The 27,459-nt window shown below is 33.3% G+C and overlaps 1 protein-coding gene across 1 annotated transcript; it reads right to left on the reverse strand.

Moving 5' to 3' along the window:
* Positions 1-3,236: 3,236 nt before the first annotated feature.
* On the reverse strand, positions 3,237-26,472 carry LOC135834595 (lysosomal-associated transmembrane protein 4B-like). The gene is made up of 5 exons (XM_065348513.1): positions 26,139-26,472; positions 5,012-5,066; positions 4,805-4,905; positions 4,402-4,576; positions 3,237-4,252 (listed from the first exon to the last, which is right to left on the reverse strand). Exons 1-5 carry the CDS (start codon positions 26,211-26,213, stop codon positions 4,065-4,067), a joined length of 594 nt encoding a protein of 197 aa, XP_065204585.1. The 5' UTR covers positions 26,214-26,472; the 3' UTR covers positions 3,237-4,064.
* Between the last annotated feature and the right edge of the window lie 987 nt (positions 26,473-27,459).

Raw genomic sequence — 27,459 nt, forward strand, 5'->3', positions numbered from 1 at the left:
ACGGGATTAATTTGGACGAATTTAAAAAGCTCGCTTCGAAACGTATGATTGATGAAGAAGTCATCCAAAATGCTATTAGTCGCTATGATGGGTACTCCATGCTCAGCAAACCAGGATTAAAGCACATGTCCGCGTGGAATTTAGTAAATTTTGTCAATAAGCGCTTTGTGGGGAATTTTTGGCTAGAGACAGCCCCAAGCGCAATCTTCAAACTTCTGAAATATCCAAGTTTTATGAAATCTATCAGGGAATTACTGAACGATATACCGATCAACATTTGTTACAGTTCCATTGCCATGCTGTCTTCGATGTATGGTAAACGTTTGAATGATCTCATGCATGCCAAAGAGGAAAAACATAGTGATATAGATGTTGAAGCCAATGAAGCTGCATTCGCTTTGTTAGTGCAAGCTGGGTACCTTACCCTGGTTGACCACCATGAGCATATTTCTGAAGATATTCAACGCGGAGATGATACGATGATTTCATTGAAAATACCGAATGAAGAAGTCAAATACGCCGTCCAATCATACTGTAACACAACAACCCTCTTTTCCTATAATTAGGAAATATCAATTTTTCGAATGTGAGTCACCTAAGTAGGTTTCTCATAATTATCAACAAACTTTTGGTGTACCGATAGTGCACAATCGGTTCCACGAAATTTTGATGACATTTTGATTATCTCACCTACCAAATTAGGTCTTTCTTACCTAATCTTTCAAGGTTATATTTTTCGAATCTATAGCCTGCATTGTTCCTCTACATAACATATATAGATATACTCACAATAACTAGTGTAAGTTCGTCTTCATTTGGTAGCCAACAAATGAACATTAAATATTGTACCTTTTCATGGTGTGTAACTATTTGAATCAAAAATATTTCGCGAAGTATTTCTCATATAAATTGAACATTCAAGATACAAATGTTGTGTGATTCGTTTCGTTTCTTCTTTCATAAATTCGGTGACAGTGCCTTTGTAACAATACGTCATCAACTTGAATTTTGAATTGCTTGAGAAGCAGGGATGGAAAGTGGAAACCAAAATGAAAAAAATATCGGTTACAGTTTTGAGATTTCGGTTTTGAGCATAAAAATATTGGTTAATTTTTAGAGGTTATTTTTTTTCTAATTAATTAAATAAGGTTACGGTTAAGGGTTAAGGTTATGACCAAAAAAAATAAAGGTTACGGTTAAAAGTAAGGGTTGCGGTTTTTTTCTTTTTATTTGCCAAAAAATCAAACTTATTTATACCTCAATTTCAAAAAATGCACCTGCGGCTGCAGCTGCAGCTCAGGTCTAAGTTCTGCAATGGAAAATGGTGTTTTTTATAAATCTCAAATCCAAAAAAAAAATCGTAAATCGTCAATTTTTGCAACGAATTACTCGAAACTTCTTCAAGTTTACCCCCCCCCCCCCCCCATCCGCCAACCGATCAAATGTCACCATTTTTTGAGCTCAGGTGGAGCATCCAGCGAAAGTTCGAAGCGAGGAAATGGGAAATGATGTTATTTTAAATTTATATCTTAAATTCCCAAAAAAAAAAAACAAAAATCGTCAATTTTTTCAACGAATTACTCAAAACTTCATCAAGCTTATCCCTCCTCCCCCCCATCCCACCCAATCGAATGTCACCATTTTTTGAGCTGAGGTGGAGCTTCCAGCAAAAGTTCAGAGGGAGGGAATGGAACATAATGTTTTTACAAAATGAACTCAAATTCAAAAAAAAATTGAAAATCGTAAATTTTTGCAACGAATTACTCCATTCAAACATAAAAGCGATCAAATGAAAAAAGATGTTTTTAGAAATCTTAAATTCAAATAAAAAAAATTAAAAATCATCAATTTTTGTAAAGAATTACTCGAAACTTTGTCTACTTTGAAAATTAGAAAATTTAATCCGGTCATAAGTTCAACCTTCTGAATCAACTAGGTACAAAAGGGGAATTCCAAATCCAAAGCAATGAAGTGGAAAAATAAATGATGTTTTTACTAATCTCAAATTTTAAAAAAATCCAAAATCGTAAGCTTTTGCAACAAATATCTCGAAATTTTGTCAATTTCCTGGAGTGTACCTCCCTCCCCTAAGTGACAATTTGCAATCAACATCATTATTTGCCTATAAATGGGTATGTGATTTGGTTCAATGCAGATCAAAAGAGATTGAGAGATGCAAATTTCCAAGACGCAAATTTCCAAGAAAAGTCTTCTCAGTTTCATTTGTTTTTAAAAAATTGCAAAAAATTTGAATTAAAATTTTAAAAGTCATGTAAAGTGCCACATTTCAAAAGAAAAAAAAATGAAAATTTTTCTCAAAAAAATAACCGTAACCGAAATAAAATGAGTCGGTTACGGTTATGGTTAAAAAAATTTATACTAATAATTTTGGTTAAGGTTATGGTTTAAAAAAATGTAATCTTCAATTTTGGTTACGGTATAATGGTTATGGTTACAGATTTTTCATCATTTTAGCGGTTAAAATTCATTTCGGTTAAAAATTTCGGCTACGGTTTCCATCCCTGTTGAGAAGTATGCGAAACCGTTTTTCAGCTCTAGTCTAAAATGTGCTGTACATTTGGAAGCACTGTTATCCAATTTCGGTGACATGGCCCAACGAACCACCAACATCGCGAATTTGTGCAAGCACTTGACTTAAAATTACGATAGGCCAACACACTTGATCTAATTCAAATTGGGGAAGAATCCGTTTTTATTTCATAGACCCAACGAAAATTTATACAAATAACCAAGTAACAATCGTGAATTTAGGACATTAAGTTGATAAAGTCATCTCTCTCTCTCTCTCTTTCATTTACTTATATTACATCTCAAAGAAATTTTAAAAACGAAAATCAACTTTTAAAGAGAGCATTCTATCTGAATTTCTTCAAACTGCGAGTTACTTTTTACTTGTAACAATACAAATAAAGCAGATTAAGGTGGAAAATTCTTATCGTAACTCGAGAAATAATCAAATATAACGAAACTTTTTACGCAGAAATACAAAAATAATAATAAACACGATGGACTTGAAACTCCTACGTTCCATTTTGATAAACTCTTTTATCTTTCACAACTTCAATTCACACTTCAACGCTATCAAAAAAAAAAAAAAAATTAATATCAAACAATATTTACCCAACTCGTCGAAAAAATATCTCTTACTTTCCTCGCTTCGGAGACAAAATAAACAAAAGCAAAGCACTCGACGAACCGGTACCATGCAGCCAGGAAATAATTAAAATAATTTAATTGAAAATACACAATAAATGTAAAATACCATACAATAGGTACGCGACTTTGGAATAGTAAATGATAAAATATAAGGTAGGTAAGTATACCGCAAAAAACATTACATATATAATGGTGTATCTTCGAATAAATACACATAAATCATCGATAAAATACAAAAAAAAAAAAAAAAAATGTATAAAGTAATACATTGTGCGATTTAAATACTTAAAAAATACGTACCACTAAAGCTCATATAATATAAAATAACAGAAAGAGGGTATCTGATAAAAATAATAACTTATAATTTTATTTATACATTCGACTAGCGAAATATTGTGTAGTCAAATACTCTTCTTGTACTTATATTGAAAGTACAATAAACATCTGCTTTCTCGTAGGATAACTTTACACGAGAACTATAATATATAATAAATTTCTACACCATTTTGTTTAAAAATAAAACAGTAAAGTTAGGTTTTTTCGAGGATATAGGTGAAATTTCATATAATAATAAAAAGTAATGCATCGAAAAGCCATAACACTTCGTTGCTTTTTTATATGTATGCGCCTCGTTGGTTGGAAAAATTGAATTTTAAAGATGTTAGGTTACTATATGCAGGTGTAAAAACACTGTAGCTCGGTGAACTGCCAAAATACTGCGATAATAAAATAATTTATATCGATGGTAGATTATTGGTATATATTTCGTACTCTTTCATTGTTTTCAAGTTGGGAGGAAATGCATTTTTAACAACTAGTATGGCACTTAAAATGTAACTTTTCTAGAGTTTTGAGGAGGAAAAATTCTTCTGGTTGTAAGTTTTTTTTTAGACAGCGTATGGTGGAGGAGCCATTTTTTTGGATGTTTCGCTGGTATAAGATGGAATTGGAGGCGTTACAGGTTCGGGTATCGTAGCTGAGAACGAGGTAGGTCGAGAATTTTCAGCTTCCATAGCTTCGTGGCGAACGTTTTGGTAATGACTGAATAAGATGAGTAAGAAATACGCTTCGACAGCTGTGAAAAAAACAAAAAAACAAAATGTGAGTAAAATGTGCCAGATTACAGCATGAAAAAATACCGAAGTATTGTACAAGATTCGTGATGAATAAAATATAGGTACTATAGGTAGGTAACATAGAATATAGCACTAAGGTGATAATTACCTAAAAAGAATAACGACGTGAGAATAATACAAGGCAGAACGTTATCATCTCGGATATGTTCGAAGTGTTTCTTAATTTCGTCCACCATGGCTGGAGCGAATCCCAAGATCATGGTGAAGATGAATATGAGGATCAATTTGTAAAGCATGAACGGTACCATGTATTTGGGTTTTTTCTGTAATAACATAAAAATACACGTTTGATGGATTAGCAAGTATAATAGGGAATTATTGCTACCTATAAAATAAAAATCTTCTAGCATATTCGAATAGACAATTGGTTGCCATATAGCTGAGCGTGAAATTCACGAGTTATTTTTCCTTCATCTAAGTATATTGACAATGAGTCAATGAATAGAAAAAAAAAATTCACAAGACACCACTTTTTTTCATATTATACTCACTTTGTAAATACCGTATAATGCATGGGCTACCACCACAACGGTGACTACGCTCAGCCACATTAAATCACGTTTGTACTCGTTCGATAATTTCTTGTCGGAGCCTGGAGACAAAAAATTGAGTAATTCAATGATCAATATGGTTTACCTACACATTGGGAATAAATATACGGACACGCTTATCAACAATTCAAATAAAATAAAACCTACTCATATCCGGAACAGTATTGCTCAATATGTTCAAGATTGGTACGACTGCTTGGATCTGAAAAAATAAAGTAAATGAAAATTTAGTATATCTAGATGTAAATACAATTTGGGAATATTTTTACCTATACAAATTGAGTGTTTGTGAGCATCATTAATGAGCATTATTTGGCAATGATATGGTTCAAAGAATTTAAATTATTAGAGAGAGGGAGGGGAGATGTAAAATGCGGCAATTTTTTCCAATTTTGGAAATATTTTCAATCAGTGCCCAACTTTTTGAAATTTTGAAGCGATTTTTTTCTGATCTTTTTGGATTGGGACTATGGGGATCCTCTCTCTTGGACCATTCCACGTCAATTCGACCAAGAAGTGGTAAGGGGGGTCGGCGATTTTTTAGAAAATTTTCCTGTGGAAAGACCTTCCGAAGGGATGACCAATGGCGCAAATCGCAGCCCTCTAGCCCATTTTTAAAGGCAGCCAGGGGGTGTCAAAGTTTTCAGTGAACTTAAATTATCATCCATTTCAGCAGTGGATTACTCGATAACTACGATACCTACCAAAATGGAACTTTTTCAATAGTTAGGGGTTTTGAAACATTTTTTGGGGATATCATAAAAATCAGTGTTGCCACTTTTTTTCGTACGGAAAATTATCTCGAAAAGTTTCAAAACGTAGTTTTCATTTCGTTCCGAATCTCAAAAATTCTGGAAAAAATATACTTACATATTATGGACAACTTTTCATGCTGAACAACATATTAAAAAATTAGGGTGGCATTATTTCGTAAAATTGATTTTAAAAAATTGAAAGTTTGCGAAAAAATGCGATTTTTTTGATTTGAATCATGAAAGAAAGGTTTGATTGGTGAAGTTGACCCATTTGACCCCTATTTTACGTATCTGTTGAAAAAGTTGAAAAACCTCTTCCACTCGATGAAATGAACTGGTCACAAGAAAATCAAAATTCTGAATGAATTGAAAAAAATAACGAATTTTAATTTTTTTGTTATGAGTGTAATTTTTACCAAATTGATGTTTGGAAATTCAACACTGATTTTTATGATATCATCAAAAAGCCTATCAATACCCCTAACTATTGAAAAAAGTTCCAGAAAAATTTGAGACTTTGAGCCATCTAGGTGACTACGTCAGGGGTCCTCAAGCATGAATTAATAATATATTTGATTCGATTGTAAAATATCAAAGGGTACTTAAGTGACTGGTCTGAGTTTGCTAAAAATCAAGAAAGCTTTATTTTTACGATCCTCTTTTTCTATAAAATGGCCAATTGTATCTGCGAGGAGAGTGATTCTTATTTTGAAATTTCGGTTTGAGGCATACCTACTCCCTCCCCTTTCAGAAAAATTCGTTCCAAGAGCCCTCCCTCAAGTTGAAATTTTTTTTCAATTCTCATTTTTCTGCACAAGAATTCTTTTACATGACTAATCCCTGTTTCAAGAAAAACCTCTTGTATGAAACCATCAAATTTGAAAATAAACAACAAAAAATGAAATAAATCATTTTTTTTTTAATTTCTCATTTTGTGTGTATTTAAATAACGTTTTCTAAAGAGGAAATTTCCCTTGTTCTCCCGAGCAGTTTTAACTTCCTGTAATATAAGCCCCACAAAATTGGAAAAAATTTCAAAAAATAAAGTAAAACTTGAATTCAGCAAAAAAAAAATTATTTTGGGTGGAAATACATCTGTGACCTGTTCTGACAAAAGGGACCACAAGTCGGATTTTTTCATTTTCAATTTTTTGGCCATTTTGAAAACTAGACATCATACCGAGTCGAATGAGACCAATCCCAGCCTCCTAGTTCATTTTTTCCCACCTTTTTTCATTTCTTGAAGTTGAAGGATTGAAAAACAAGATTTTGAGAAAAACACATTTTTTAAAAAAATTTATGAAAACTGATAATGTGATGTTTTCCGAGAAAAGGTACATAATGTTTCAAAAAATGGATTCTGGTACTTGAAAGTGCGTAGAATAACATGGGATAAGTTAAATTTACGATAAGAACACGTTTATATTATAAAAACGTAATAAGTACATATATCGAAAACTAAGCCTCCTAGAAAAAAACTAATGACATTAAGTCGATTGGAAATTTAATTCTCTACAATTTTTCTCGACATAATTTTTCCATAGAATGCTTTGTTCCGCCTCCAGAGAGCTTTGAAAGTTTTGAGCGCTCAAATTTTCGACTGACACTAACTTAAAAATGCGCTTTCAACACATTTTTCGGCCAAATCTTGTGGAAGAAGAAGCTGCATCATCATACAGAAATTTCACTATCCAAATTAATTACGAATGAAATGTGAAATTTCTGTATGATGATGCAGCTTCTTCTTCCACAAGATTAGGCACAACATTCTCATACAGAAATTTTACTATCCAAATTAATTACGAATGTTGTGTGAAATTTATACAGATGTGCTTTAGAGGTGAGAGTAGCTGGCAGCTCGAAGTTCTGAAAAAGCTCAAGCATTCTTGTATTTGTAGTTTATAATTATTATAACTAATCATGATTCCTTTATGTTGTGCCCAATCTTGTAGTGGAGGAAGCTGCATCATCATACAGAAATTTCACTATCCAAATTAATTACGAATGAAATGTGAAATTTATACAGTATGTGCTTTAGAGGTGAGAGTAGCTGACAGCTCAAAGTTCTGAAAAAACTCAGGCATTCTTGTATACCGCAGTTATTATTTTTCGTAACTAATCATGATTCCCTTGCAATTGGCCCAATGTCTTTGTCGAGTAAATGGCATCATTATACCAAAATTACACGCTATCCAAATCAATATTCAATTACGAATGAAGTGTGAAATTTATTCATTTGTGCTTTGGAGGTATGAGAAGCTGACAGCTAAAAGTTCTGAAAAAGCTAAGGCATTCTTGTATTTGTAGTTTATAATTATCGTAACTAATCATGATTCCAGTCGAGTAACCTGCATCATCGTACAAAAATTTCACTTTACCCAAATTACAAATGATGTGTGAGATTTATTCTGATGAGCTTTAGATATTTGTGGCTTGTGCAACTAAAAGTAAAAAGTCCTGAAAAAGCTGAGGCATGCTTATATATACACATTTTATAATTGTCGTACTTTTTACTTCAAGTAAAGTGTATTCTCATATGCGGTACTTGATGTGCTCATGTCTCATGTTTTAGCCACTTTTACGAAACTAGTTAATCAAAAAATGAAAAAATCGCTCTGTACCCCACTGCGTATACCCTTTGTGATTATATTTTGTGAAAGCATATTAACAAATTCATAAAATTAAAAATGGAGGACATTGGCCCGTATTTTACCTCAACTTTTTCATATTTATGCCCCACCAAAAATGGGAAGGGGCTCATCGAGGATTTGCTTTCAATAATTAGGTGGGTGGAATGCGATTATAAGATTACCTCAAATTTGGGCCAATTAGGTACTTTACTTTTTCGTAATTTACAAAAAAATGAAAAAATTGACCCCTCATTTACGAAATGGTTTTGAGGGGGAGGGGGGCATACAACACATTAAAGTGATATTCATGTCAGTCCTATTCAATAAATTGAAAGCATTTTTTTGAATCACTTACAGTTTGGTCCAGGCCTTTAAGGGTTAACTTTGAGGGGGTTTATAGGTAACCAACATGCATTGGGAGACCGTGGGGAAAGTTTTTCTTGAAAAAGCGCTTATTCATGCAGAAAGATATTTTCAAAAAATTTCTACAGACATCAATTTATAATATTTTTTTTATTTTTCCCTTTGAGGGGCTTCATGCAAGAGAGCCAAAATCATTGGGTGGTCCAACAATGGTTTTTTCTTAAAAAGGGGGTTATGTAGAACAATTCTAATGTGGAAATGAGATATTTTTATCAAATTTTCTATAACTTTGATTTATTCCCCTACAACAATGACCATGCTAATTTCAATGTGAATATCGACCCATCCACATCCGTCACTTTTGGATGCCACATGTCGATGTGAATTTCGACCCTGTGTCGAGCTAATTGTTGATGTAATTGTCGACTGATGTTGATCTACATTCGTGTCGACAATTGGCTCCACACAGGGTCAAAATTCACATCGACATGGGGCATCCAAAAGTGACGGATGTGGATGGATCGACATTCACATCGAAATTTATGTCGACCTCCTCCTTCTTTAAGTTATAGAATTTGAGTTTAAAAATTTTTAATTTGTTTTCCCAAAAATTATTTCCTCTGATGTGGATATTGCTAGTGCTGAAAATAGCATCGATGCAAAGTCCACTTCCGAAGAAGTACAGATGAAAAGTCTGTGTAATCAAGAAGTTCAACAGAATTCCTTTATATCAAAGATGGTGCAATACTTTATCTGCGAGTATCAAACTAATCCATTTTCATGTCGACATGTCGATGTTAATGTTGATGTGAAATTCGACGTCAACAAATACATCCACAATATCAACATCATATCATCTACAACTCCAAACTGCGGAAAAGTGAATAATTTCATCAATTCCCTAAAAAATTTGTTTTCCACATTGAACAAGATCATATTTTTGAATGTTTACTAAAATTTTAAACACTAAAAAAGAAATTTTTATTCTGAAGAAGTGGTCGACATAGTTGTAGATGTAAATTTCGAGCATCGAATTTTACATCTACATGTCGAGATGGCATGTCAAGGTATCAGAAATGATGAGAAAATTTCGAAAATTTTCATTTACCTGGCTTTTGTATGGACAGAAGATTCCTACTAAATAATTAATTGATCACTTTTCCATCATATGTTGGAAAAAAACATAGTCGATGTAAATGTCGACGTCGACAATTGTTGTGCGGGTTCATTTTTGTGATTTTTGCAACTTTGAGGGGCTCCATACTAGAGGGCCAACATGGTTTGAAGGGCCGGGGGAATTTTTTTCTCAAAAAGAGGATTATTTAGAAACATTCTGGCGCAGAAACAATAAATTTTCATGAATAGAACTTTTTTTATTTTTTTTATTTTTTTTATTTTTTCTCCATTTAGAAGGCTACCGGCACCACTTTTTTTACAGATAGGGGGGAAATAAAAAATAGGGAATTATTTCCTTACCGGAGGTCATGTTTTGGGGGGGGGGGGTGGGAGCTACAAAATTCCAACTTTTCAAAATAAGGAACACCCTATAGTACCTACCTATGCTGAATTTTATCCAAATTTTGAAATAACCAGTCCTTTTCCTCCCTCAAGTGCGGCCTAAATTATAAAATTGCCCCTTTGACCCTTTGAAAAAAAAGTCCAACTTTAAACATTCAAGATTTTTGTGCGTATTTCATTTCATAATTATTTAACTTCGTCAACAGATCAACTCAAACTTCAACCAACTTCATATTTTTATAGAGAATATTGCAACCTGTCTTAAAACTCTGGTGTTGGTCAAAAACATATTGATGGTATTTTCTAGCCTACTTAGGAGGGGAAAAAAATGCTCCGAGGAATTTTAGGAGAGATGAGTAGATTTATGGATGGTCTTTAACCAGATGGTTCTTTTTGGTATAGGAATAATGCAATTTGAAATGTAACTTTCTCAACTACAATTTTCATTTTAGAGGAATATTTTGAAGTCGTGAGTAACTTTTTCAAATTAGGAGCCAAAATTTTAATCATTAGGCTATATTTTGAAATAATACACGTACCTAAGTATATACGAGTACAAAGCCCAAAAACTGGAATAAAAATTCTCGAAATAGCTATGTACTTGTCTAACCAAAATTTCAAATTTTCTAACCTCTGAATGCATCTCGATGACACTCAAAAAACGTATAACAATTTTCATTATAATCGTAAGTAGGTAGGTGGTTACATTACATTTTCTATTTGGTTCTGCAAAACTAATTTCCAAATGGCCACAGGGATGATAAATACATTTAATAATATTTCAAAGCAATCTACCCTAATCGCTAACCCAGCGTTCTATTTTGTTATTATTAGATATACTCGAAATTGAAGTCGCAGCTCGGACGTTCGAATCAATTTATCAAAATTACCTATTACCGGACACTCGCACCTCCCTCGCCCCTTCTTCCTCTTCATATACTATACCTCTTAACGCGCAATCAAAACACATCGGCAATAATTCAGTTTACAATTGCGGCAAATTGCATGTTACAGCAGGGAATCGATTCTATGTCGAAATCAAAACAATAAAACAAGAGCGCGAATATACGAGTAACGTTGGTCTTGTAAAATGGGTGGCAAAAAAGGAAAGTGGTACCCTTGAACTTCAATGATAAAAGGCGAATCAACTTGCAAAATATTTACCAGTCGTCGTACGTTTTTCGTATGTACACTGCGCAAAGCAAATTCTCTGTGCTGAAATTCAAATTCATCCTTTACACAGCGAGTTAGGTCACAGGATGAAATTTAGTACGACGTGGTAGGAAACTATAGCAGAAATTTTTCACCGTGGTCGATAATTTCGTAGCCGGCTTTATTCGCAAGCTGATTACATGTGCGGCTTTCGAGGAAGCTCGGTTTGAAATTTACTATTTCTGAGCACGTTTTGGACGTAAAACCTTTTTAAAAGGATCACTTTAATTAGCAGCGTTGAATAAAGAATAAGCTACACCTACTTATAGGTATTCTGACTAGTACCTGGCTGGTTTGTTCAACAATTTTTTTACTTCTTTTTTTTTGTGTGTGTGAGAGAGAAAATTGCTTCACTCTGTTAGGGTTGCCTTACGGAATCTTGAAACGTTTTCGTCTGATCGATTTTGAAAAAGTAAAAAACCCAAGAGACTCGAGTGTCTGAAAACGAAGTGTTAAAGAAAAGGTAGATCTATACCAACGTAATTCCCAAAAGAATACCGATGCTCCAATTCTTTTTCAAGGTTTTCATACACGTACATTGGAAAATCTGGCACAACACGTAGGTAAAGAAAAATACTCGTACCTCGACAGCTAGCGAATCGAATTGAATTAACATCCAGATGGAAAAATTGAGCTAAAATTAGCTTTGAAAAATTTCCTCGTGAAAATTCCCCCAATATACGAATACGAATACAAATACGACGTCTCTGCGAGTTAATAAATCCTCGATAAGACTCATTGTTGGCTGTAGAGAGGTAAGTAGAGGTACACGCTAGGTAAATGAAAAACCAACTGTGAAATTAATCTCAGCAGCGAACGCCAAATTGAAATGTCTCTTGTATAAATACGCCTCGCAGAATTTTCACAAAAGCAAAAATAACAAGTATTCTTCAGAGCTGAAGATTTCATTTCGAGATCGCGTACCGTGTTTTTCATTAATTTAAATAGGTTGCATGCGCCGTAGTTTCGCGCCGAGATACGATTTAGCTTGACAAAGTGTATCCGGAGAGGGTATTTTCAAACTGAAGCTAACTTTTTCCAAAGTTTTACATCTTGACAGTGACAGCTGCGAAAGCTCGAGAGGATTTTTTTTTTTTTAACTTGACACCTACGATTTTCGTGGTTTTAAAGTTATAGTATCTATTGAAGTGGCGAGGCGATGGGGGAAGGGTGTGAAATGTTTTTAAATGAAGAGTTCCCCGAGTTAGGGGTTAGGGTTTTTTGGGTGATGGATTCATTAATGTGAATTTTATTCGTTTTTTTTACCCTCGTCGTAATTTTATACTTCAAAAAAGCAACGATGTGTATATGATTCGAGTGGGTATAACAATCCGAAAGAGCTCATCTGGTGACATTTTAATTTTTTTGAAAGCATTCTTGAAGGTGTGTGAAATCTGATTTTTAATACGACGCCTGCAAATTTGATAAAGGTAAAATGACGAAGCATGAAAACCCCCTCCCTTCTCTCGTCAACGTGCTAGGAATTTGATGCTCAACTTTTCTGAAATGAACTTATCCTGGAAATTAGAGGGGCAAACGCTCGAAATAGAATTTAAAATACTGACAATGATTTCTGGCATAAACTTTTTGAGAAGAACAAGAAAAATTATTTCATGAAGTGACCAATCTATAAAACTGATGGCCTTATTTGAGCAATTACGTCATTCCATGTTGGAGTCTATAGATGTTTTTGTGGATCTCAATCACAGATTAAACAACAATACGTAATTTATTGGGTCAATTGAGTTGAAATACTAATTTGGAAAAATAGACGTAGGTTTTCTACTAAGTACGAGTAAGTAGGATCAGAGAGTTAAAATTCTGACTGCAACATTTATTAGATCAATTAGACGAATATTGAGCCAATATCTTTCGGAGAAACGAAATAAAAAAAATGAAAATTGCGGATTCTATCATGTTTATGACACAAATTACTCTTTGTATTAATCACAAAATATTTCGGATGAAAATGATCTAAAACAGAAATTCGTCGTTCCACTAATGGCCTTCCCACCAATAAACTTCAAAAGCGTGAAAACACTTTTGGCAGTTTCAAAATCCACAACCTATCAAGAGAGTCGACGATTGTTACAATTACGTAGATTCGAAGTTATCGAGAAGGAAACCACATCGTTCGCAGACGGTATAGGAGAACTTATTTCTTACAAAATTTCTCAAAATATAATGATTGATCTTTAAACATCGAGAAACCTTGAAAACAGTCACATCGAACTTAAATATTGAATTACCAAACGCCAAAGTAAATAAACTTTAACTCGAACGTACTCGTTCTTTCGTAAGTATACTCGAACCCAAATTTCCAACAGCTTTAAATTTTTAATTAGGCAATATAATCGCAATGTAATCGATATTAGTATACGGTTTGTACCCTCCAATCCCCATATGCAAGTGTTAGATGAAGTTATACACATTACACGAGTCATAGGCTTACACATATAACACGTCCACTAGTCTGCTATAGCCGAAAGAAACAAGCATCGAGATGCTTATGTCACAATTTTAGAGATAAGTACGTTGCATTGAAACGAATAGGTAGGTACTTTTAATCATGTACCATTATTATAGAGGACATAGGTATTATCAAATTGGCCAAAGGTTACTTAGATTTACATATCGATAAAAATAATTCCATTAAACTGCATGCGAATTCGGTTATCTTCTAGCTAACCTGTATTTCTTCCCCCTTCCCCTCCTCATAACTATCTTTTTAGCTTTTTTTATGTACGTGTGGTTCACCTGTACAGTGTACATACAAGTTCAACCTAGTTCGAAGTTATTTACTTTCTGGTAATTACACACTTCTCAATATTATAAAAGGTGATCAAGTCGGCTATTTTTTTTCTCTCCATCTCTCTCTCACACTATTTTCATCATGCAAACTCGAGTCGGTGTGTTTAAATAGCCAGGGCAATTAGTGACGTGCTATCGCCGAAGTGATGGTATAACCTCTGTGTACTCTGTCGAGTGTAAATATTGTATTTTACCGAGTACTCGAAATAATTTTATGGCAGTTGTTCGTGCTTAACTGTTGGAAGAATTTTGCCAATCATTTATATTAACAATGAACGAACAGACGTATAAATTTTTTCAATTTTACCCATATTACGAGTAGGTACGTTTGAAAAATTCGTTTCATTGGGCAAGGTCAAGCGCACTAAGTAGTACCTGTGTCGATGTCTATAATACGACAAAGTTTTTACCAAGTATTACAAGGTTAATACCGAGCACCGAGCCGGTGTATTCGATTAATAAAAATGGACCGACGAAGTCGAAGTGAACTGTACATATTGTGCAATGAGATCTGACAAGAGTAAAGATGGTACGTACGATGGTTGAAAAAATAACTAATACGAGAGGAAATTTCGAGATATTAATTTAATTACGAGTCGTCACGAATCGAGATGCTTTTAAAAAGGAAGTCAACTTTGATTGTCGGATTTGATGATGAATGAATTGAATGGAAACCAGCTATAGGTTGAAATGAGCCGAGCATAACGTTGAGATTTTTATCTATACTGCATAACTCGTGCCATATGCGAGTATAGGTAGATAGGTACATAATTCACTTATGTGGTATAAGTAGGTAAAATCAGAAAAGACACAAATTTGCTTACATAGACATATTCATATTGTGTTTAGTTTGAGTTGGTAAATTATTGAGTAATTCTGCTAGAAAATTTCGAATGTCTACATGTAATTACAAATCGGTACAGATGACTTCTAATTAGGTAGGTACGTGAAATTAGGTCTATCGTGAAATAGACTGCGACTATTCTTCCTCTTTGAAATATTCCTACACATGTACGAATATATTCGATGTTCTTTATTTAGGTATATTGTACCTATTTTTTCATTTTGTCGAGTGAGCTTACGAGTATAATGTGGTTATTTTGATGCTTTGAAGTCTCTCATTGATTTATTCCTCTATACCTACTCGAGAACTTCTAGATGAGTAATTTTTATACCACTTCAGGAACCCAGTAGATTTCAAAAAAAAAAAAAAAATCATCCAGGTAGCTTAAAAAATGAAATGGGGTTTCTTTGAAATTGGGATATTTATCAGATGGTCCTCATCGGTTCAAAAGTTATATTCTCTAGTTCTCAAAATGGACATTTTATTTTAAAAAATCTTGGAGAAAATGTTATTTTTCCACCTCTGCCCCCCCCCTCTCTAAGAAACCAACTAGTGACAACGTGGAAAATTACTTTGGAAATCATTCATTTTTTTAAATTTAAGAACCTTCATTTCTTGGACCCCCCCCCTCTCTAGGAAATTGGAGCACTGAGTAAATTCCTCCTCCTTTATCTCTTTCTTTACAGCTCTGATTGTCATAACTTGACAAATTTACAAACAACAAAAACAAAAAAAAACTGTTTAAAGCCTCCTCTTCAAGGACAGTTTTTAGTCATAGATATGTTTTTGCTCTCTGACGTAATGTCAAAAATTCATTGAACATTTTTTTCAAGGATTTAAAAGTTGAAAAGACATGATAAAATTTTAAGAGGGATATGGCTGCATGAAAATGTCAGAAATTGGTGATTATTTTCAAAGTTATTATGATGAATTTTTGAACCAAAATAAAGTTTTTAAGACCGGAAGCCACTCGAGCTCCTCCCTCCTTCGAGGGGGGTGGGGCTTAGAATTATGAAAATTTTCCTGTGGATAGAGTTTTAATCAGAAATCCAATATTATGGTGTCTGCTGTTAGATATTGATAAGTAATTTCTATTTTCACCATTGAAACCATCGTTCCCCCTCTCCCCCTTGCGTGAGACTCAGCCCCCTAAATTGTGGATCTGGAAGACGTTGAGACTCGGAAATGTTATTTTGTGAAAATATACTAAGTAAAGTGTAAAAATAATTTTGGTGGTTCATTTTTCGGTTCCCTCTCCCCTCTGCCCCCTGTGGCACCTTAAAACTTGAAAAACGCGCAAAATTGCCGCTTTAATGACAAAACATGGTGGAAACAGTGAGCTAAAAATGCTAATTCTTCTTGAAACTGATAAGAAACATTTATTGAAAGAATTACGAAACGCGAAAAATGATGACTCTCCCCTTTACGTGCCCCCATCAACCCCTAATTGCAAAAAAAAAATATACTGGTTAAAATTCCATCAGAATTGAAATATTAGGCCAGTACTGTTCAATAGTGATCGATATGTTCCGCTAAAAGTGTCGGAATCATCGAATACCTCCCACCCCCTCATGGGGGCAGACCCTTAAAATGTGCAGTCGATGAAAAACCCACTTCTGGAACTGGAATTCTGTAAATATGTACTTCTCTGGTCATGGGAATATATTTAATGGTCCATTTCATCGATTACACTCCTCACCCCACCCTCGCCCGTCCCCCTTTATATACCAATATACAGAATTTGATCAAAAAGTAACCCCTCCTGCTTTGTTGCGCGCTTCGTAGAAAAGTTACAGAAGTCGTTGTAAGTACTTACACTTAATGGATAGAGAATTTCATCAGCTTCCCCCCCCCCCCCCCTCGAAGGAGGGTAGAGCTTGAGTGGCTCTCGGTCTTAAAAACTTCATTTTGGTTCAAAAATTCATCATACCAAAATTCACGCTTCTTTCATCAAATGCAGTTTTTTTTTCATTTGCAACTCCACTACATCTACCAGTGACGAAATGATTATTTTTCTTTCAAATCATCATTTTTTGAATCGATTGGCTAGAAGTTGAAGCGGAGACAAGCTTAAGAAATACTGACGGGAAAATGGGATATTTGGAAAAGTAAAATTATCAAATTAAAAATGATGTTGATTCTTAAAAATTCATAGACATGAAATTCTTCGCCGGAAAATTCTAGTGAACATTTTGATCGATTTTCTGAATTCAAAATGTAATTTCATTCATTTTCATCTAATAGAATATTAGGGGCAAATTATTTTCCAAGATGGTCTTTAATGTTTTTTACAACAATATTTACATAAATTTGACCATTTCTTAATTATATTTTTGGAGCATTTGCGAGATTTTTCATGACTTTTTCACGATTTTATACCTAGTGATATTTTTTAATCTAATCAACTATGAGCTCATTTACTTAATATTACCATTTTTTTTTTTCAAAAATAATAATTGTCAGATATTTTTTCAAATTTTTGAAGTTTTTCAACAAAAAGAACTTAATTAATTTTAAACATTTTTCATGATATATTTTTCATAGAAAATTTTAATTGTACATATTTTTCAATTATTCTAAAAGTATCTATTTTGAAGAAAATTTGCAGATAGAGATTTTTAAAGTGTGCGAGTAAATTTTCGACAGAAGTATTTTTCACTTTTTCCATAGTTTTTTCCTGTTTTTGGCAATTGATATAATCTGCATAAATATTCAAGTTTCGATCAATTTACATACAATGTGTTTTTTTTTGTATCTTATGAATTTTTGAATTTTTTTCATTCCATTAAGATTTTTTCCCTTATTCAGCGTCACTTTGAATTTAAAAGAATAAGAACCGATATCTTAAAAGCAGTATGGCTCAGCTTAAGTTTTACTCAGCATAAAATGTGTTATTTGCAATCACTTATTCTAGATGAAAGCCTAAATAATATCTGATTTAAGCTCCTCTACTCCTTCGGAAAGGATACCGAGGATGCTACAAATTTTCGTAACTGAAGAGAGCATATAGAATACGTAGATAATACCTAATTTAAATTTTTTGTTTCAATTTTTTGATAAGGCTCTCCTAATTTATCTTACCTATTGTCAAAATTTTGTAAAAATTCGTGTAAAAAAAATGTCCAATCGGTCCTCACCCCCCCCCCCCTCCAAAAAAACGAAGAAAATATATTTCCTCAGAAGTGAAAAAAATAAAATTGCTGATTGCAGGAAAATTAATTCTCAACCTAGCAACATTATTTTTTTGAGAAAGAAGGGGGAAGGCTTTGAATATTGTGATTTTTTTAAATTTTCAATAGATATGGATTTCAAAAGAAAAATATCAAAAGGTACTTACAATTTTGATAATTAATTAGAGCTGATTTTCAAACTCTCACAAGATAACAGTTCTCAGTTTTGAAAAATAATTTATTTTGATCCATCGTAATATTATTGTTATTTTCTCATTTATTCCGTCTCGTCCTCTTATTCTTCTTCATTCTGAATCGTACCAACGAGTTAAGCAAAACCAGCTATTTATTTGCATTCTATAAGCAAATATGAAGCTAGGTACGTGTACAGGTAGAGGTTCGTATTACAGAGACAGACTCGAAGTTACTGCAATATTTGGGTGTTCCCTTGGGTTTACAGGAAATGACGAAATGTGATGAATATTTGAATAGTATTGGCATAAGTTGAAAATTTAGATGACTGAACCGAATTTTAAACAGGTAGTTATGCATCAAATAACACCTTATGGAAAAAATATGCTGATAAGACATGTTCGCAAAAAAAAAAAACTAAATCATTCGTTAAAAAAATAAAGACGAGCTAGTTAGGAACTCGATTTGTTTTTCAAATTGATGCCCTTTCAGGATTTCTTCGAGAGTGAGAGCTCATTCTGCTTAACAGAATTTTTCATGTTGATAAGTTTTCATGATCATTCTATAAAAATAAGAACCATAAATTTCAACCCCTCCTCCTCCATCCCCCCCTTTAAAAACGGCGACCAGAAAAAGAGTTGGCATATGACCTGTTTTGGAGTTTTTTCTACAGAGAAATGACATCGTGCTAATTTTTTATACCTAATTACCCATTTCTTTGGTTTTATAAATTTTCAATTGAAAACAAAACAAATATAAAAAAAAATTATTTTGTTGGCCGTTTTTTTATTTGGAGTTTAACCCAGAAAAATGTTCAGCATCGGAGATGTGTTTTGAGGGGACATGTTGGATCTCGATTAAGAAGGGACAGTTTCGAAAAAATTGTGTTTTTTTTTTGCTTCAGCCTTTACCGAACCTGTTTCAGAAAAAATGGCCCAGTTCCAGAAAATACCGAATGTCTGCTACCTAATTTTGCTTTTTTTGAGTATAAATGTTGGAAAAACGAGGAAGGGCCTGCAAAAAAATTAGTACATACTTTCGGTATTGCAGAATGTTTTGTCGATTTTTAGAAAAAAAAACATCAAAACACGAATACACCCAAAACTAAGCAATTTGCAAATTTTCAATCGCTCTGAGGAACTCTCAAAGTGGTCTTATGATTTGGATGGCAATGTCCTAGGTCAACTTTTATAATCTCAAATGTGCACCTACTGGGTGTCTTTTGGAACTGGGGCATTTTTTTCAAAACAGGTTGGGCAAGGGCTAAAGCAAAAAATTCACGATTTTTTCCAAAATTTATTTTATTTGAGGACCCACATTTCCACCTCCTCACCTAAAAAAAATTCTTGAGTGATCATTCAACTCAAAATTAAAGTCAAAACTAAATTTAGTCAAAATTTTTCGGGCATTTTTTTTTTTTTGCGATCCACCCTAATGTAAATGTAGGTAAATTGTACATTGAGTAGGTATTCCAGAAAGCAGATTAAAACAGCTACAGCTACATTCCCTGTCTATTGTTCGTTTCTTTCGATAAATATACCTGGACCTTTTACTATTCGCATCACAGCTCTCTTCGCGTCTATGGTATGATGCATTCATCCTGTCGCGAAAAGATACTGGAATTTTTCACAATGAAAGACAATAGAAACTAGTCAGAGGACGTAAATCTCATCGTGGAACAACATTTCTTTATCGGGAACGGAACACCGTAAATAATCGTGTATGCAACAAAATAAAACCGCTTGCATATGATAAAAACGCCATTTGGAGTCCTTCATTATTCACTTTATCAAACTTCTGATAAAATATGGTCATTAGCTAGTTGATTGTAAGAGAATTTTTGTCTTCAAAATGTATTTCTCGATAATGTACCGGGAGTGTGATTAATTTTTAGCTCTCTATCTCTCGTTTTTTCACCGTCATCGTTTCTATTTTTATTCGAAAAAATCAAGTCATATCTATGGATTATAATGTGATTATTTCGACGAATTATTTACCTATTAAACGATAACCAGTGATGTAAAATTGAAAATTCAAATAAAATTTTTCAAAAAATCTACAGAAAATAAGAATAAGAGAAGTTTCAATCAAATTCTACAATCAACAAAAAAAAAACACGTTTCTTCGATTGGCCTCCTCACAACAATATTTTCAGATTGGTTTTACACTCACACTCGTATACCATAAAATGACAAGAAAAAATGATTCCTATAGATTTCTACGCTACCCTAAAAAAAAAATACCTACCTAACAGTTTGGATACCAGTTTTATCGCTTGATTAAAGACGAAATGAGCCAAAAAACCAACTCGCAGTTCACGGATGAAAAAAGTTTCGATATCGATTTACGATAATCTGCTTTCCTCGTCACAACCAATAATAAATAAAATGTGGTTTCTATGAAAACAAAAAATATCTACTTGTGGGAATATTTTACGTAGATATTTTGTTTTGCTATCGAACAGCTCGAAGCTTGAATGGTGTTGACAATTAATGATACGATGACGATGACGACGTCATTATAAAACACACAACGTTATGGCAATGGCAATCGCTATATTCGCAGGCATCAATCGCAGCCGCAAGTAAATTAAATATAGCCTAAATGTTGAAACCAAAACAGCTGACGAGTTGATTGCGGATGAATAAGTGTGTGTGGCAAATGAAACGTTGAAAAAGTAACGGATATTTTACAGCAAGATGATTTTATAAAGTGAACTTAATTCTCGTCTCATCGTACTGTTCCGCCAAAGTGCACTTCAACTTTCACCTTTCCAGTGAGATACTCGTATTTTCAACACTCGACAAAATAACAGTATCCTGTGGGTCTGGGACTGAGACTATGTAGCTTGAGAAGGAAGCGAAGGATTTAAATCTCTGTGTGAATTCAACACGATGAGGTATACTATTTGCTCAAAATATTTACGACACCGGTTACCTATACAAGGTACTTGATCTTTTTCGAAGATATTCCCCTAACCGGTTCCTCTTTTTTTTTTTTGAACTCGCGTGGTCTTGTAATCACATACGAGTATGATCAGGAATTAAAAAATAACCACAATGTCTCGAAAAATTTCCACACCTTGGAAAAACAATCATTCTTCCGTGTATAATAATGAAATTATTACCCAACTCGGATTCTACTTGTAAATACATATAATGGATGTGGCAACGTTGCATTCATTGCAACATTACAAAAGCGAGATATCGTGTTACAATGCATACTTACACCGTGTATAGGGCTATGTTACGTTAGGTATCCTGGACCAAGGGAGAAATATCGACGTCCCTAAAATGTTTATACCGAATACTCTATCTCTCTACCCTTAGTCCCTTGACGAAAGAATGTGCTTTCTAGCGTATTATTGTTCCATCTTACAGCATGGCTGCCTTTCATTCAACTCACCTTACCATATTTCGAAATTCGAATTCAATGGCTGAGTTAAGCAGGTATTTACATACATTTACAGTGGGCACAAAAAGTATTGAGAAATGTCACAAAAATCACTATAGGTATGTTCATGGCTCGAATTTTGAGATGATTGAAAAAATCAAACTGCCATCCTGAAGGAAATCTAATTTTAATGAAGTACCTAATACTTCTAGTTTTAGCCCATCTTCAAAAGGGTTGAGGGGGGGGGGGGTGAAAATTCGAAAAAGGTCGAGACTTGACGTGGAGTAGGATGAATTTTTTTCTTTTTAAATTTCAGTTTTGGAGATACTACTTTAAAAGTGAAAAAGTCATTTCTTGTAGAAAATTGAATTTCCCACAAAAAAATGTACTTTGCAAATTTGATACATTTTCAAATCTAAAAAAGCTAAACTAGTTTTGGAAACTAAAATATATTTTGATCCAAATTTCAAATCAATGCAGCTCCTCCAATTTTCGAGACAGCTTAAAAGTGCAAAGGGTCTTTCTCGTCCAAAATTGAATTTCCTACAAAAAAAAAAAGGTGCTACCAAATTTTGAAGAGTTGATCTAATTTGAAAAAAAAAGAAATAAAAACGCACATTTCTTCTTTTGTTTTAAATCAATGCAGCTCTTTTGGTTTTGGAGATAGCTCAAATGTTCGAAAGACGTTTCTTGCTTATAAGTGAAATTTAATTTCTCCTTCCCCTCCAAAAAATCCCTGCACATTTCGAGTATATTTAAATTTGAAGGAGCTAAGCTACTTTTTTTTTTTTAAAAAAAAGAAGAAATAAAATTATCCTCTTTTTCAATTTTATTTCAAAATCAATGCAATTTTTTCAGTTTTGAAGATGGCTCAAATATGGAAACACTAAACTTGTCAAAAATTGTATTTTCTACAAAAAAAAGAAGTGCTCTGTGCATTAGAAAAATCTATTTTCAAAACTGAACTGATTTTGAAAAAAAAAAAAACATTTTTTTGTTTCAAATCAGTGCAATTCTTTCAGTTTTTAGATAGCTCAAAATGTTCAAAACACTTTTCTTGAGAAAAATTGATAGCTCAAATGTTCAAAAAATGTTTTTTACTTGAGTTGAATTGAATCCCGCCCTCCCCCAGAAAAAAACTTCCTGCCCATTTGAGGTATTTGTAAATTCGAAGGAGCCAAACTAACTTTTTTTAAAAAATAAGAAAGAAAAACAGCTTTTTTTCATTTTAAAATCAATGCAGTTTTTTCAGTTTTGAAGATAGCTCAAATGTGAAAACACTTGTCAAAAAATGTATTTTCTACACACACAAAAGAAAAAGTGCTCTGCGCATTTGAGAAACTTAGTTTCAAAACTGAGCTAATTTTGAAAAAAAAAACACAATTTTTTGTTTCAAATCAACGCAGCTTCTTCAGTTTTCAGGTAGCTATAAAAATGTTCAACTATGACTTTTCTTGAGAAAAATTAAATTTACTACAAAAAAAGGTTCTGTGCACATTTGAGGTATTATCAAAATTTGAGGAGCTAAACTAATTTGAAAAAAAAAGGATAGAGAAACACTTTTTTCCCATTTCAGAGAACCGGTGCAACCTTTTCAGTTTTACAGGACTCATACTTATTTGCAAATGGACCTTTTTCAAAAAAAATTCAATTTTCTACCAAAAAAAAAGTGTTTTGTATATTTGAAGTGGGTAATTCAAAATTTGAAGGAGTCAAACTATGTAATTTTGAAAAAAAAAAACGTTTTCTTTTTGTTTCAAATCAATGCAGCTCTTTCAGTTTTCACATAGCTCAAAATGTTCAAAGAACTTTTCTTGAGAAGAATTGAATTTTCTACAAAAAATGTTCTGTGCAAATTTCAGGCAGTATCAAAATTTAAGGAGCTAAATTAATTTGAAAAAAAAGATAGAGAAACACTTTTTTTCCATTTCAGAGAACCAGTGCGAACCTTTTCAGCTTTACAGAGCTCATACTTATTTGCAAATGTACCTTTCCCAAAAAAAATTAATTATATTTACACAAAAAAAAAAAGTGTTCTGTACATTTGAAGTGGGTAATTCAAAATTTAAAGGAGTCAAACTAGGTGATTTTGAAGAAAAAAAAACACTTTTTCCTTTTGTTTCAAATCAATGCAGCTCTTTCAGTTTTCAGATAGCTCAAAATGTTCAAAGGACCTTTTTTGAGAAAAATTGAATTTTCTATAAAAAATGTTCTGTGCACATTTTAGGCATTATCAAAATTTAAGGAGCTAAATTAATTTGAAAAAAGAGAGAAAAACACTTTTTTTCCATTTCAGAGAACCAGTGCAATCTTTTCAGTTATACAGAGCTCAAATTTTTGCAAATGGACCTTTCTCAAAAAAAAATTAATTTTCTACCAAAAAAAAAAAATGTGTTCTGTACATTTGAAGTGGGTACCTAACTCAAAATTTGAAGGAGTCAAAACAATTTTGAAAAAAAAACACTTTTTTCTTTTGTTTCAAATCAATGCAGCTCATTCACATTTTAAGATAGCTCAAATATTCAAAGGACCTTTCCCAAAGAACACTTGATTTTCTAAAAAAAAGTTCTCTGCACATTTAAAGTAATTTTCAAATTTGAAGGAGTCAAACTAATTTTTGAAAAATAAAAAAAAGAGGACACTTGCCTTATTCTTTTGAAGGTCTCTGAATTTTTTTTTACACCTTCTCTCTCCTCTAAAGCAAGTACCTGTCGTTTTTTTTTCTTCAAAAATTGAGGTCAAAAAATAAGTAGTTTGCAAAACAGAATTTTCCCAACAAATTTATTTTGTAACCCCCCCCCCCCTCCTCTCTCTTAAAAAAATATTGATAATTTCGTATTCAAAAAAATGTTATTGGAGAAGTTTCTTCTAAAAAAGTGTTTTCAAATATGGAAGTTTCCTGTAAGAATTTGAAAGTCGAGGTCATGAATAAATTTTGTTTTGGGGGTAACAATTTTTTGAGACAAGTTTTTCCAAAATTTTTCACAAGAGACTTTTTTTTAGAAGCAAAGTTTAATTTCCATTTTTATTTAAAAGTGAAGTTTTCAGTTTTTCTTCAAAAATCTAGATAGAATTTTTCGGTTCAATAATAGATGCTTAATGCTTGCAATTTGCATATTCTTTTCAAAAACGAAATAAGTTTTCATTTTTTTTCTTCAAAAAATTATGTTTTTGGTTCAAAACTGACAATTACATTTCCTCTTCTAAAAGTAGGTAATTTCTCAAACTTTTTTTAAAAAATATGCATTGCCCCACTTGCCTTTCCCCTCCTTGCACTGGCAGTGAATGCACATTTTGAGGTACCTAATTTCAATACTGAAGCAATAGGCAAGATTTTTAAAAAAATCTACCCTACTTTCCCACTGAAGATAGTCAAAAAGTATTATTGATGATCTTTTTTTGCTAGAAATCAGTGTATCTCAAAATTTAAGTTCTTGAATGTCGACTTGAAAAAAAAAAAGATTTTCGTGAAATGTGCCAATACTTTTTGTGCCTACTGTAGGGTGAAAATAGTACCGGTTTATTTCCAGTATGATGAAATTTGGTGGTTAGATTTAATTATGTTTTATGAAAAATATTGAAGGAGGGATGCAGGAAGGGTAGGTTAGGTTGGGTTTTCAAAAAAAATTTAAAACCTCGAGAATTCTGCCACTATAACCAGTTGAGGATTATAACTTTGGTTTAAAAACCAAGATTTTCTGAAATTGACAGATGTCTAGTTACCTCTTCTTGCAAAAATAAAACCACAACTTTCAGTAAAAAATGCTTCAAAAAATGCCTCAAATTAATCGAAAACATGCAAGATTCAAATGGAAAGTTCGGATTCTATTCTAATCAGCTTCAGTGAAATCGAAAGGTAGGTAGCTTAATTTCCTGCAAACAGCTTCGATAATGTGACAAGAATGACACTGTGAATTTCGAGTCAAATAAATGACATCGAGACGAGTGAAAATACTGGAAAAAACCGGTGAAAATAACAATCGGTTTCTTCGACACGAGTCTTCCTTTCTCGAAACTGGTTTTTCAATTTGGTTCACACCTGACGACACAGTTTCTTCGGGTGATTTTTCGCGACAATCGACTCGATCTGCATTTTTAATGTACGTAGGCAGAGGCACATCTCACGTTGCGAAAAATTGCATCAATGTTTTCGTAATTTACCGCGAGTTCAATAACTCTAACGATCAGCTGATTGCGAGTTTAAACGCTGACCTAATATAAAATTCAATTGCACAAGGAAGTGTATAAAATTGCCATATCATTATCGTTAAAAAAAACACAGGCCTCGTATTAAAAAGGCCCATAAACGCTCACAAAAATAATGCTCAAAACAGTCCAATTACCTTCTATATTAACTTGAGCAAAATATCTATTATAGGTACCTACCAAAGTAATATAAGAAATGACGAGAGCTCCGGTTTTGACGCTGCATCCGCAGCACGTACTCCTTATAAGCTTCATTTTTCGGCCTTTGAATCTGATGTGTTCAAAAATGAGCGGTAAATCGATCCAAATTTAAGGCAAATCAGCACATAACACGATCACACACCGACACAACAACAAAGTATAGGTAGATATAGGGGAACCACGATCGCAATACACAGCAACACTATTCGGTGAAGAACAGCAGCGAAGGCGAACTGGGTATAGTAAACACAACTTCACAATTGTTCAAATGGTATGGGAACCGAGTGTAAACAGCCACAGCACAGAGATACACAAATACATCCAGACATGCTCCGAGTATGGCGGCGTATTCGAAGTAGGGGGTTTGTACGCCGGCGCCTCTCTTTCTCCATCTATCCCAAAGAGTACTCTTTTTTTTTAGAGGTCGAATCTTTTAAACACAGCGTTCAATCTTTAAGGAGAGCTTTTTCAACAAATTCTTCTGTATCTATGTGCATAATAATTAGGAATTTTTTAAAGATTTTCTGCCTGGTGTAATTATCTTCGCGTCTACGAGAGCTTTATGAATGTATAATTATCGTCATCTCTCTCGACATCTCTCACGCGAACTCGACGTTTCTCAGCCACCCTATTGTGTGTCAATAAAAATATATCGAGCTTGTTACGAAATTGTTTCAAAAGTTGTGCTCGTATAGGTAAATCACGACGGGAGTCGGGAGATTGCGAATAGTGCAGATTGCTGGTGATGAATTGACGTCTGCTTAACTGTTCGAAGCTCTTCTTAATGAGTAATTAACAACGGTATTGAAAACCATTTGGGTACCTATTTTTTTTTTACCTGTAGGTATTTTGAAAGTTTTTACCAATTAACTATACGAGAGCGTAAGTATAGTGATGTTCCTGACCTAAGATATATGGAGGTACTTGTGTCTATGAGACAGATGAGAAGAAAATGTAATTCAAGGTGTACCACTTAACTCGTTATAGTTACCTACAGTACGGTTTGGTGGTAAATATATCATTCTGCGAGGAGTCAATGTCTGTTTTTAATGCTTGGTTCGTGTTTTTTTTTTTTTTTTTTTTTTTTTTACCGTATTATTATTAGGTATTTCTATTTTTTTTAGACGAGAAACATGGATACTGGAAAAGCAAGTACAGTGACATATAAATATATGCAAATAATTTTATGCACTCTGGTACCTGCTTTTTAAATTCTTGTTGGAGTGAAGTAGACACAATAGCTGGTGCGAAACGCCACCGTTATTTTCAAGATTGACCTCTCTCCAAATAATTGCTCATT

The sequence above is a fragment of the Planococcus citri genome, chromosome 2 (genome assembly GCF_950023065.1).
Source record: "Planococcus citri chromosome 2, ihPlaCitr1.1, whole genome shotgun sequence".
NCBI lineage: Eukaryota > Metazoa > Arthropoda > Insecta > Hemiptera > Pseudococcidae > Planococcus > Planococcus citri.